At 39.9% G+C, this 13,326-nt stretch overlaps 1 protein-coding gene across 1 annotated transcript in view; it reads right to left on the reverse strand.

Annotated features, from left to right (window-relative positions):
* Positions 1-2,049: 2,049 nt before the first annotated feature.
* AKR1A1 (aldo-keto reductase family 1 member A1) overlaps positions 2,050-13,326 on the reverse strand; it is a 16,734-nt gene continuing 5,457 nt past the window's right edge. The window contains exons 2-8 of the mRNA XM_010171952.2: positions 13,309-13,326; positions 11,565-11,716; positions 8,723-8,918; positions 7,905-8,104; positions 6,834-6,906; positions 5,287-5,373; positions 2,050-2,147 (exon numbers count right to left, since the gene is read on the reverse strand). The exon at positions 13,309-13,326 is cut by the window's right edge and continues 102 nt beyond it. Of these exons, the coding sequence (XP_010170254.1) occupies positions 2,082-2,147; positions 5,287-5,373; positions 6,834-6,906; positions 7,905-8,104; positions 8,723-8,918; positions 11,565-11,716; positions 13,309-13,326 (792 nt within the window). The 3' untranslated portion in view covers positions 2,050-2,081. The remainder of the gene's footprint in view (positions 2,148-5,286; positions 5,374-6,833; positions 6,907-7,904; positions 8,105-8,722; positions 8,919-11,564; positions 11,717-13,308) is intronic.

The following is a 13,326-nucleotide window of genomic DNA, read 5'->3' on the forward strand; positions in this document are numbered from 1 at the left end:
CTTGGGAATTTACTTACTCTCGTTTAGAGAAGTAACTAGAAAAAGTTAATTGGGGCCCTGACATTAGAGGGGGAAATAAAGTCTCAAAGTCATACGCTGAGCACAGTGTTTATTTAACACACGCAAACAAGCAAGTGGAAAGACATGCAAGAGAAGTAACTTTTCTTGGCAGTGTGACTGCTGTTAACATTCTACACAGCACCTCCAAAGTAAAACTGCTTCCCTACTGATTTACAGTAAGAATCATATTCAAAGTCACCCGTGTTTGATTAGAATAATAAAAAAACAACAGGGATTTCATTTCCCTTAGAAGAAAACACCCAGTCTAGTGAAGAATCCTAACCAAGCTGTAATGGCTTTCTCCACTGAGGTAAATTAAAAAAAATACTGAAGAAAAGAAATTCTTTGAATTTTCCACAAGGATTACAAAAAGTGACAAACAGGTTTGTTCCAGCAGCAGCACGCTGTGAGGCCCAGGGCAGGAAATACTTGAGGAGCCATTACCCTTGAGATGAACATACAGTTTTACTACCTCCTGTAAATGAGGTTATCAAAACTAAAAGAAACTAATTCTTTAATTTTTAACTATTTCAATACAGAGGATTATTTTTCTATTTCTGTGTTTGTTATTGCTACAGGAAAAATAAAAAATAAGTGTTCTTAATTTCACTTACAGTCAGTTAAGCTTGCTTTATCCAGCAGCAAATGAGGAGTCGCGCCTATGACTGTCTCTGAATGGCACCAACAGATCTGAAAGAGTTCCTTTGTTTTAAATCCCAGAGGCCTTTAGAAACTCTGCCTTGCTACCCTGTCTGCACCGAGGCAAGTGAGCATTCATCCTATTCTACAGATAGAGAAAACCAAAATAAAGTGTTAAGGTTGCTAAGGCCACAGAAGGTATCACCATCAGAGCACTGGTACTAACACCTCATGCCCTTGGGACTCAAGATAGCGAGACAATTTATTGAGAGGCTGAAACAAAATAAAACCATTGTTAAAGCCAGAGTTCCAGTCCTGCTCAACAGTGCAGCAGCACTCAGTAAATAATCCTTGCCAGGGAGTAACATAGGGACACGGCAAGTGGGAAACAGAGGCACGGAAAGGCAAATTACTTGCCGAGTGTTACCGGTAGGTCAGCAGTAGAACAGGAGACAGGACCAGCTCTCCCAAGCATCAGCCCGGGCAGCAGTCAAAAATGCAACACTAAAACAGAAGGGGCCCTCTGACAGGTCTTTGCTCGTGCTGTATAGTCAGGAACTAACTTAGTGACCTCACAGAACTCAAAGCGGACATCTCTGGCAAAGAGACACCAAGGAACTTCACAGGAAAAGCAGGATGTTTTCCTGTAAGACTTGCTGAAAAGTTCTGGAGGCTTTTGTGATAGGACAGTCAGAGCTATTGCCAGAGCTGAAACCTATCCATGTGAAAAGCAACAGAGAGGATTGCCCTGAAGGCCTGCTCCAGGGTACACATTTATTCTCCTCAAATCTACAGGCAAATTAGAAGAAAAAACAGAATTTTAAGTCCCACAAGTACTCTAGAGTGAACAAAAAGCACTGGGCATGGCTGGTTACTTGGGTTTTAATGAATGGTTTATGGACATAGCGCAACTGTAGCGCATTTCACTTTATTCCCTATATAAAAAATATTAATAAAGATATCAAAGTTGATGGCTGAGCAGTTGTTTAGTCTTAAAATCCTTTCATGCCTTCACCCTTCCCTCCCCCCACCCCATGGTAATAAGTAAAGCTTTCAAAACTGTTTCAGTGGCAGTAAACCCAAAGTATTGCCCTAACCTGATACTGACATGTTTGCAACTTGATTCAGACTCTCCTACTCTGTCTAATCCATGATAGATTTGATGATTTCAGGGGCAAGCTTGCAGTTATTGTAATAAATCCCCAAACTTTGACACAGAAGCTACAGTATCTTCAGAAAGGAGGTCAGTTAGAAGCAGTACATTGTAAGTAAACCTACTCAGGAAGGAATGTTTTACTTGGACAAGTTTTTTTGACAAATTGTATTAATAATTATTTTGTGGGAGGGCACGCATCTTACTCTAATACCTTATTTTCTAGTAGTTAATAGGGGTCATTGAAGGGGTAATAGGGGTGTCCAGCATCTCTTGCTACTAGCTTTCCATTCACCTGTGAAACAAAGAGACAGACTCGGGTCAGAAAGATAAAAATCCATTCTTACTCTCAGTTTCAAGTTCTGTATGGTTCAGATTTCTGAATCTTCATATCCCAAACATCTGGGAGCATCTTGTTCAGCTTAAACAAGAACTGTTCCCTCTACTCCTGAGTCCTTCTTAACACTTCTTGAAAGATTTTTTTTTTAAATCAATTAAAAAAAGGACATAGATTTCTGCAGCCTAGAGCAAGAGTCTGTCAAGCTGCTGAGGCTTGAAGAATTAGATTAAGAATAGTTAAAAGCTTTTTGGCTTATAGCTGTTATTGAGTAAGTGTTGTAACACACACAGTTCAAAACACTTCATCGGAGTTGGCAGAAGGAATCACAGGGACTTTCAAACCAAGTATCCACTAGCAAGTCCCTCTATTAGCTTTTAGTATAAAACCTGCATTTCAAAGCAAAAACTGGAATCCCTAGTAATGAACTGTTTACCATAAGGACGACTGAAGTAGGAAATTAGTCACCTGGGGGCACTACAGAGCAAAAAATGAAGATGTTGAGGTTTAACATTTCACTGATGCTCAGACTAAACTGAAATAAAGTTGAAATGAAGCCGTCAACTGAAGGCAATCCTTAAAACTGTGGACAAAACTATCACAGTATTTTTGGTTTCCTCATATTCTCTTGCGAGTCAACAACTTCCTCATGTTCCTAGAATTCACATTTATCATTTTTCCCCCCAGTTTCTTCTCCCTGCTTATTTTGCTACACAGAACACCTCTTCAGGTAAGCATTCTTGTTCACAGCATGCCGAGACAACACCTGCCAGAAGCAATGTTTCGCATAGCTGATTCCAGTCCACCCCAGGAATGTGAGAGAGGGAGGTGGGGTAAAATCATCAGCGAACACACTGCAGGTCAATGGTAGCTAACTATCACAACCAGACAGACCCTCATCTGTACAACCATCACTCCTCCTCTCCTGGCTTGCTAGTCATTCAAGTTTGTTTAAATATATTCCTTGGCCAATTATGTGTTTCCAAACAATTATGTGTTTGGATTTTGGGCTGGTGCAAGGTAATTTTTCCATCCTATATCCAGATAATGAACTGTTAAAGTATAAAGCAACTTAAATTGCCTACATGCAATGTAATAGCCTCTCTTCAGGCTTTAAACAAAACACCATGTGCAGTGGCACAACTCTAAGAACTTGGGGTTATATATCAATATATATATCAATGAGGTAAAACAAGGAAAAACTGTCTCGTCAGTTATGATAGGAGCTCTGATAACACTGCCATATCACAGATGGAAATCCAGACACTGTAAGTTAGATTCATAGAGGAGATAGGCATGAAAGGTTAGACAGGAATTTTAATTCACAGTTGATGAAAATTCTTTCCAATAAGCCCAGAAGGGCTGGGCAGGAGACAAAAGGTTCCCCTACAGATCTTGCAGCTACAGAGTAATTTTGATTCTCCTCATCTTGCTTCTTCCTGTCTTGTTATCTGACAATATGGCAATATCTTTGAAGCCCAGCTGCATCATATTCACCCTTTTTCTAGTTGGATGGACTACCACTTTGAACTGTATTTCATCTCTCCTTTATGAATCACTGTGATCTGATCAGGTCTCCCAGGTAACAAAAGCACATGAATTATTCCCAGCTCCTCCAAGCCAAGCTACATTCTAATGTATTTTGCAGCTTCATTAACAAAACAACTTTGTTTGCACCACAAGTAGCAAAACACTTGAAAGAAACATACTGTCAGCAGCAGGTGTGCTTATCACAGCCGTATTCACAGAGACCAGGCGCTAAGCTTGCAGCCTGGTGTACAGATAACTCCTGGTAACTTTGGCTGCAGAGATGTGGGGGTTTATATTTATGCACACATACTGAAGCAACCCTACAGTTAAAAGCATGGCCTTGAAGCTCTCCTAAGCCCCAGCATGACAAACAGTAACAAGCTGTAACAAGTATTTACTCTTGATAGGAGACAGTCATTCACCACACATTCACAACTTCTCTTTTCTAACTCAGACTAGTCACCGATAGGCTCTCAAGCACTCAAAAAACCTTAATGATAAATCCCGAGAAAAGTTTTCCCCCAACAATTTCTATAGCCACCAGTCACAGACTATTGAAGAATAATTTACAGGCAAACTGCTGGAGAGGCTTGACAGCTTCCAAATTTGCAGAGACCTTACTGTATCTGTGCAGTGCACTGTATGATAGAGAAGGGATAAATCACTTCAGATTCATTATAGCACAGTTGCCATATGTTGTTAAGTGATGCACCAGGGAATGGCAACAGCTCTCTGCTGCACAGTCAGAAGCAGGACAGTAAGATATGAGGAATGCTTTAAAGAGAGTACACAACAAGGCACTGAAATTACTTACTTTTTTTTTTTCTTTGGAGTGGGGGGAAATGGACAAGGTTAAGTCCTTTAATATAAGAAAAGAAAGACCAAGAAGTGCCTCTTATGAGGCACTGGTTTCTCTAAAAACAAGCTGGCATCTGATAGCACATGAGGTAAGGTTTCACGTGACAGAGTAAACTACTGATACTAAAAGATGCTCTGGCTAACAGAATTGGGAAGAAAAATAACACAGCCTAAGCCAAACTTAGGAAGATCATTACAACAGATGCTGAAAGGGGTGGATCATTCAGTGGAGGGGAGAGCACAAATTGCCTCATATGATTTTCATGATGGCTGTGGAGAACTGATAGCACCCCAAGTCTTCACTGATCTTAGAGGTTTACAGTATAATGTAGATGGGGACAGTTGGAACAAGGGGTACTCTGGAGGAAGGCCATGGACCTTAGCCTGCTTGTTACATGAAATGATCAAATCGGCAGGAGTTCGGCAAGATTTGAAGATGGGACTCTGGTTAAAGGCCCATGGACAGGTCAGTAAGGAGAAGTCAGGAGAGCCATCATGAGCCAAAACAGAGGAGAAAAGTTTTCAAAAAGCTACTTTTTTTTTGTACCCAGCTTTTGAAAAATTCTTTCATTTTAGGTAGCCTAAAAAGGTATAGTGCTCTTACTCATAAGTAGTTCTGACAGGGATAGCAAAAGAAAGAAAACCACAGAAACCTCAGCTTGTGGCCACATGAACACAATGAAAACCATGAGCAAGAGGAGAAATTTACCGTAATCATTGGCACAATGTAACGCCAGTTTTTATTCAGGCTTCCGATGTGGCTCATCTCCTCTTCTGTGAGGCTGAAATCAAACACCTGAGAACAAAAGCAAGAGCCTTTATTCAGTAACTATAGATTTTTTTGTATTTAATTGATGTCAAGTTCTGCCTCTTGGTTTTTTTGCTTTGTAAGTCACAACCATCCCCTTGTGCCATGAACTTCTCCAGAGATCCACAAGAAACAGAGCTAACTTAAAGGCAGAACAGTTCCTCTTCTCAGTCATCCAGGACAGAATGGAACAGCAACAGGGATACTGCTGACTATTTCAGTGTTTAATTTCAGATGACAGTGCAAGAACACAGTTGTAACTGCAGCAAACACACACATGCACACACACAAGACTGCAATAATTTATTAATTTACAGTTACATAATATTTCCTTTGTACTTTCAAAAAGAAAACCTACATGCTAGAGTGGCAAGATCCTAGTGTTAAAACCCAAGTAAATTAAACATAATGCAACTTCTAATATTTCAAACACCTTCAGAAGCTGCAACTTCAGTAAGTCTGAGCCTCAAATAGAGGGAATTTCCATGCAACTCTGATCAATAGAATTTATGTATCTGTAAAAATCTTGGCTTCAGACAGTATTAGTTTATCTTCTGTTCATAAACATGAAGTTGCAATTAAATCCATTTTATAATAAACATCAAAACAAAGGTTTGAAGCCTGAGGTGTTCACACACTTGTCAACTCAAAGCTCACACTGATACTGCATAGTGCTCTTCCAGAAAGACAAAAAAGCAGTGGGACTGTTCCTCCAAATGCTGCCAATTCAATCAATATTGTGTTCCCGTGTAGATCTAAATCTTGAGTTAACTGCAGAGTGATTTCTTGGCATTTCTAGCAGCAGACTACATGGCAGAAATTGGTTTAACGGGAATAACAGTTACAGAAACAAGTCAACTTAAAAAGAAGTATGTAACCAGCCAACCAACCTGTATGACTAATGGCTGAAAAAAGATCACAGGAGGTGACTTCCCTCCAAAGTACTGGAAGTAAAAGTTTTCAAATAATTTCTAAAGTGAACTGTCTCTACTTCAGAGCAGAAGTGAATCACACTAATTCTATTCCTTCATTACTAGAATGGCAGTTTGCTGCAGAAATAGTCACCAGCCCTCACTTGCAGAGTAGAAAAACAGTTACTTGTAAATAAGAACAATTAAACATCATTAGAAGACTCCCTTGTTCAATAAATTTGTATCTCAGATAAATTTCAGTAAAGATTTTCATTTATGTTTCTACCAAGGACATTCTTTACCTTTTGATAACAAGACTGCTCACATGCACATGTGCACAACCCTACGTAGTTGCTTAAAACATATCAAGTTTGTTTTCCAAAAATCTTTACCCTCTCTTTTAAGCATGTGCATACATGGATGAACCAAGTGCCTCAGCTTGTTCCTCTTCAAGTAGTAGGACAGCACATTACTCACATTGAAGCAAAACCAGGACAAAGAGCATCGCTGAGACTCCTTTTCTGCATTCAAACTTACCTCGAGATTCTGCTGAATGCGAGCAGGAGTGACACTCTTGGGAATGGCAACCACTTTACGCTGCACTTGCCATCTGTTAAGAGGAGAAGAGATTTTCTGTGCCTGCAGCCCAAGAACCACCATATTTATTTTGGTTGAGTAATTATCTGTGGCAGCAGAGACGCCACTTATATTTCTACATGAAATAAAAATACCCAGAAGAGGGCTGACATAGCACTGTAGTGTATTAGGACCTAGTATGTCCAAGCTCAAGCAAAACAGTAGCCACTGGACTAATCAATGAGGGGAAGATGCTCATGCCTTTGAACAAGCAAACAAGTTTTAAGTGCTTTAAGCTAGAAACCCAAGAAACTGTCAGAAAAACATACTTAAGCATTTTACGCAAATTCTAACATGACCACCACTGAGAAACTAGAAGAAAACTCAGATGTCTCAAGTGCCCGTGCAGTGGCTTGAGCACAAAGTCTTGAACATGTTCAGCTGGCAGGGTAACTTGCTGCTGCCCAAGACTGTGCTAGTGATACTGATAGATACAAAGCCAGACAAAAAATGAGGATAAAAATCCAATTTTACTTTACAAGGTGCTGATCACATTCCAGATATCACTCAGTCACCTTGTTTCCCAGTATCCAGTAAATGGTTTTTGTGGTATAAAAACAAAACAGCAAGCAGTTCTTCAGTGCAAAGAAGGGAGGTCCCTTCCTCAGCCCTTCTTCCTGAGAGACCGTGCGAATGCAGTAGCAAGAGCTCAAGGGTTCAAGCAACTCATCATGTGCAAACTGCTGCCTGAACTATTCAAAGCAGAAAAGGCAGTGAACTGCCTCAGGCATGGATCCAGGCCGTTAATGGACCCCTCTCATCTAGTCCATCCACCTGCCCCAAGGCAGGACCAACTCTACCAACTCTGCAAAACAAACACCAAATGGTGTTTGCTTTTGGCACTCCCCGTGACTTTAACCCCCCGCTGATGCAGAACACCACGCGCTTTAAGGAGATTCCTTCTAGCTCATGGGTTTTGCTTTATGTAAGGCCGGGTCCCGAATACTACCCTCTCTCACAGTCGTTCTGTACCTGAGGATGATCTGTGCAGGTGACTTGCTGTATTTTTCTGCCAGTTTTTTGATCCCAGGTTCTTCTAGAAGCACAGGCTCATCTGGGTGTTTCCACGCGCGATCTGGAGAACCAAGGGGACTGTAGGCAGTGACAACCAGTCCTCGTTTCTGGCAGTGAGCTATCAGCTCGTTCTGAGCTAGGTAAGGATGGCTTTCTACCTATTAAAATGACCTACAATGAGTGGCTAGAGAACATATATCAACAGAACACTCTAAACAAACAGGAAGTCAAAAGCACAGTAGAACCAAACACATCACAAGAGGTCATTCCAGATTCTGGAAAACCTTATGAGGATAAGGTTTAAGTTAAGTAAGTTAATAACTTACTACTAGGAGAATGAAAAAGTGTCTGGTAGGCTAAGGTAACAGGAGAAGGAGAACAGATCACCTAAGTTTAGAGTGCTGGATTTCCCTTATGTACCAAACAGATAATCCAGCAAGGGAGGAAGCTCTCTATAGAAGGGATTCAAGTTACTCCCTCACAATCTTTCTTTCTTATAAATTAAATTCTTCCTCACAGGAAAGACAAACTCTTCCACAGACCTGTTCAACTAAGCAGGCATAAATGGCCACAGAACATGGATAGAGGCCTCTTGCCCAACAAATTAATCTGCCTGGAAAGACCACCTGTGTGTGCCTACTCCTGCAGAGCTGGCTATAATCTTCTCTGTACATAAGAAGCTGCACCCTTGTGCTAAACACATAGCATTACTTTGCAAATTCTTCACTCTTATGGACCAATAGGAAAGGTTTCAGTCTCTCCTTTATTCATCTTACCTGGAGCACAGCTGGTTTGACAGTAGCCACACTCAGTACATCATCAATCTGACGACTGTTGAAGTTTGATAGCCCAATGGCTTTCACAAGACCTTTTTCTACCAGCTTTTCCATGGCCTTCCAGGTATCCTTGTAATCAGTGTAATCATAACGCATTGTGTTATCGGGATTCTTTGGGAAGAGGTTGTCCCCTCGTCTGCAGAATCAAAGGTAAAGTGTAAGTATATATACCACATTATTTACATTATATTAGTTCTTCACTAAAAGCAACTTCCCTCAAAGCATTCTTAAAAGCTTATACATAGTTTGGAGGGCAGAGTACAAACTGAGAGAATCTGTCTGTTGAATTCCATTATGCTGACTTAACCTATAAGAAATTATTTCACATACAGTCTGTCCTCTGTAAACCTGTTACACAGTACTTTGAACTACTTAATGATACGGTAGTGACTACACAGAACTGGTAAGCCACCTATACACAGCAGCAGCTCTTTGCACACTTTGTTTCTAGCAAAAGAGCTGATTTAGAGAGCAGCAACTCATGTAGGACTTTGATTTTTCAATTTGTTTTTGAGGGAGGACTAATATTCTTCATAGTCTGTTTGAAGCTGCTACCAAAGGGATCTTGGTTTAAGAGCTATCTAGGAGAGATTGTATTCAAAGTATGCTGGCTTTCCCACTCCCTCAGGATTCTGTAGTAGTGTCAGCACTCGATACAAACACAGATTCTCACAGAGGTCTTAACATGTACACGTTGATTGTAGGTTGACTGTGTTTCCAGTTAACCATACCAACGCATTTAAAAAAAAAACAAACAAAACAGAAGCAACAGAACACACACGAGGAACCTGGTTATGCCAGGTAACACCACTGCATGGCCAAAGGGGAATGACTGGTCTCTGAGCAGTCCACACATGGAGGGGTGCCAGCAATCCCACTGGAAGAGCGCTGCTCCATAACCACTGCAGGACACTGCAAGCTCAGATCTCAGAGGCTGCCTTACATTGCTCTAGCTAAGCACTGATCTCTGGGATCAGCTGGGGACAAGGGGAGATGGTTCTTGTTCATGTCAGTGATAAATCTAGAACAAAAAAAAAATGAAAGCCTTAGGAGCTCCCAACTCAGAAAAGCAGCCTCATATGTCAAGAGTAGTATATTAAGTGAGAGATTAATTTTCAAGTCCTAGAGGCACTGTGATTTTCATCCAGAAGACTATTTTAATTTCTGTGTAAATAACACCCGTTTGCTCTCCAATGCAACAGGCATGACAGATAACCATGCGTTAAACCAGCTGGAAAGTGAACAGTTTCCAATAAGAAAACATGAAACTGCTTTACTACAATGCCAGATTTGTCAACAGTTTCCACAACATCAAGCAAATTTAATTATTAGTAATAGCTAAAGATACATCATTGTGTTATGTGTTATTATCAAAGCAATGTTTAATGGGTTGGTTTTTTTTTCCAATCAACTGGAAAACAAACTTATTTCACAACAAGGGGAATTTTTAACAGAAGTTCTTCCTCCAAATCAGGTCTAGTTTAAAACACTTCCTCATTCTGTTATGCTGAGGGATATAATTTGAGAGTCCTTCCTCTTATCGTTAGTGTTGTATGTTTTGTAAAATTCAGTTCATATGACTAGAAGGGGAAAAAAGTGTTTTCAAATTTGCATAACAGACAGGAGCCCCCCAATCTGACATCTCCACGCACCTCCAAGTGAAGTCTCCATGCAAATATCTGTTCAGGAGATTAATTCTCCCACTCCCTTTTACTGATTGTAGGGGGGAAAAAAACTGCTTCCAAATCGACAAGAAAATAAAGCAAGGAACCCTGCTGATGGGGTTGTAGAATAAGTGCATTTAGCACTTAACTGGAGAACTTTCTCTTCTCGTATTTCTTCAAATCATAGAATTACTGCAATTAAAGTGTCATAAGAAGTCATTTTCACTTCCTCCTCAGACACCACCATGATACTGCATGTCCTTGGCCACTCCAGCACAGTTAATAACTACAAGTGAAAAGTGTTGTCTTCTTTACAAAGCACTTAATTCTCATTTTACAGATAAGTAAAACTAAGGCATAAAGCAGTTTCGATATTTCCTCAAGGTTACCATGTAGGTCAATGGCAGAACCAAGAATAGCTGCCACACTTCCCCAATGCCTAGATGAAGACACTAGACTATTTTAAACTCAAAGATTTTACCTCACAGCAAGTCAAATTTTCAGCTAGTACACAATGGCAAACTTCAGTATAGAAACCTGTCCCATAAAGCTTTATTATTTTTTCCTAGTTAGACTACTTTCAGTTACTTAACTTTGGCACCCATGCCAAACTGTCAGAGGTTTAGTGATCCTAATTTCATTACCTAGTTGTTCTCACTATTAAAAAAAAAAAAAATTGCTTAAAGATTTTAAATGAAGACTTAATACACATTTTTCCAGCCTCATCATTGCTAAATAATGAGAACAAGTATCTATTTACAATACTTCTACAGAAAACCAGAAATTTTGTCTCCTCTGCTCTATGTTTACAGACATGCTACAAATCTAACAGAAAACAAATTCCCACCCAACTGAAATTCAAAGAAGAATTAAATTTGAACAATTGTTTCTGTGAATGAAAGGACCAAACACAACTAAGTGTGCAGGTTATGGGTAGAAAAGAGCGTCTATATGACAGTCTATAGGTCAAAACTATTAGTCACACTGAAAAACACATCTTGCAGGCAGTGTACACAGGATGAAGTTCACAGCTCAGAAAGAAGGTCCTCAGGATATAACACCAGCCACTTCTGTAAAACTGATTTCTGCATTCTGTGCCCTTTCCACGTAGAACTTACTCAAAAGCATGAGGCCAGTGCATGAGGTACAGGTCCAGGTAATCCAGTTTCAAATCTCCAAGTGTTTTCCTTAGTGCTGGCTCTACATCTTCTGGGTGGTGCTTGGTATTCCAGAGCTTTGATGTTACAAACAGGTCCTCCCTTTTAATAACCTTTAAGAAAGGTAAGAGAGCAAAATTTACTGGAACAAGTTCAGAAAGAGAATTGCAGCAATTCCTCAACTGGCTTTAAAACAAAAAGAACAATTTAAGTTTAAAAAAAAAAAAAAAAGGTAACACATGGAACCTACAAATTAAACCTTTCAAAAATACCCTGGATGGAAAAGAGCTAAATACACACATTGGAAAGTCCTAAAACATACCAAGTACTTGGCAATTTATTAGAAGTTTTGAAAAACAAAACAACACACACTTTTCCAAACCTTCCAATTCAAGGGTTAAAGCAACTAAGTGTGATGTGGCCAAAATAAAGATTACTCAGTTTATTCATATGAAAATTTTGTAATTTCTATTTAACAATTCACGTATTCTAGGCACAAGCAGCTAATTTACTATACTCCTCACATGTTATAAACCAAGAATGCTTCTCATGGAAAAAGCGTGGGAAAATAAACAGAAGAAGTTTCTCCAAACCTCTGCACTTGAGTTTCTAGGTTCTGTAAGGAACACACTAAGAACAGAGGACCCTGTAGCCTGTATTGGAAGGGTAAGACCCAGAAATAAAACAGAGTTGTTTAACTAAAAGTATAAAATGCAATAGGGAGATCATATTTGCCAAGCTGAAGCACAGAACACCATCAGAGGGCACTTCTCACTGACATATGTGTGACTAAATTTCACTCAGGTCTATACTTTGCAGAAGCTGGAATGATCAATTCCTTAGTTTCCCCCTCCAATCATTCAGTTATTTCTGTGTTCACATATGGCTGTCGTGTACAAAAATAAGGATGTTTTAAAAACTCTAGTTTTAAGTTAGCTAGTTAACATGAACTGAATAAAAGTCCTATGCTTCCCTATATTAGTTACCATATCTAGTAGGAAGGAATCCCTGGGGCAAGCTGAAAACAGCCTCTCTCAAGCTAATAACGTAACAAAGAGATTGCCCTAAAGCCAAGGCAAGAGCAGCAGGAACATAAGAACTTTCTGTCCAGGGGCTCTGAGTTAATCCTGTGCAGTTCATCCTTCTGGCCCCTCAGGCCAACAAGAGCAAGGGAATGAATTTAAGATTCCACCTGAGGTCATCCATAGGAATACTTGTCACTGCAGGCCCTGGAGTCACAGCTACCAAACCTGCAAGTGCAATTACTGTTGTTTTAGTTTTTTAACATTATGTATTTACTCACTCCTGTTTGATCTATAAGAAAAAACTCCACAGTCACCGAATTTGCTGTGGCTACCCACCATTGCACGCTATTCTCGACTGGCAAACTACAGCAACTTTTCATGTAAATCGTGGCAAATATTTTCCATTACAACTAGTGATTGCAGGAACCTCCAGTTTTTGAACTCCCAAATTAAAAGGGTATTTTCTGTAGCTTCCATGCAAATATTCCTGACAATCTTTTCTCTTCCTGACAGGCAGGATGGTTCTAGAGGAGAGAAAGCCCTCTTTCACGCTTACTTCTAATTAGTAACAAATAGCTAGGATAGAGTAGGAGGAAAAGCCACAATGTTAACTTTAAAGTCTACTTTTAGGTCACAGTTGTAAATTTTGACACAACATACAGTCAGCACGGTGTTTTTACCTTGTTGGGTCCAAGGCA

Source organism: Antrostomus carolinensis, unplaced genomic scaffold (assembly GCF_000700745.2).
Source record: "Antrostomus carolinensis isolate BGI_N321 unplaced genomic scaffold, ASM70074v2 scaffold52647, whole genome shotgun sequence".
Lineage (NCBI taxonomy): Eukaryota > Metazoa > Chordata > Aves > Caprimulgiformes > Caprimulgidae > Antrostomus > Antrostomus carolinensis.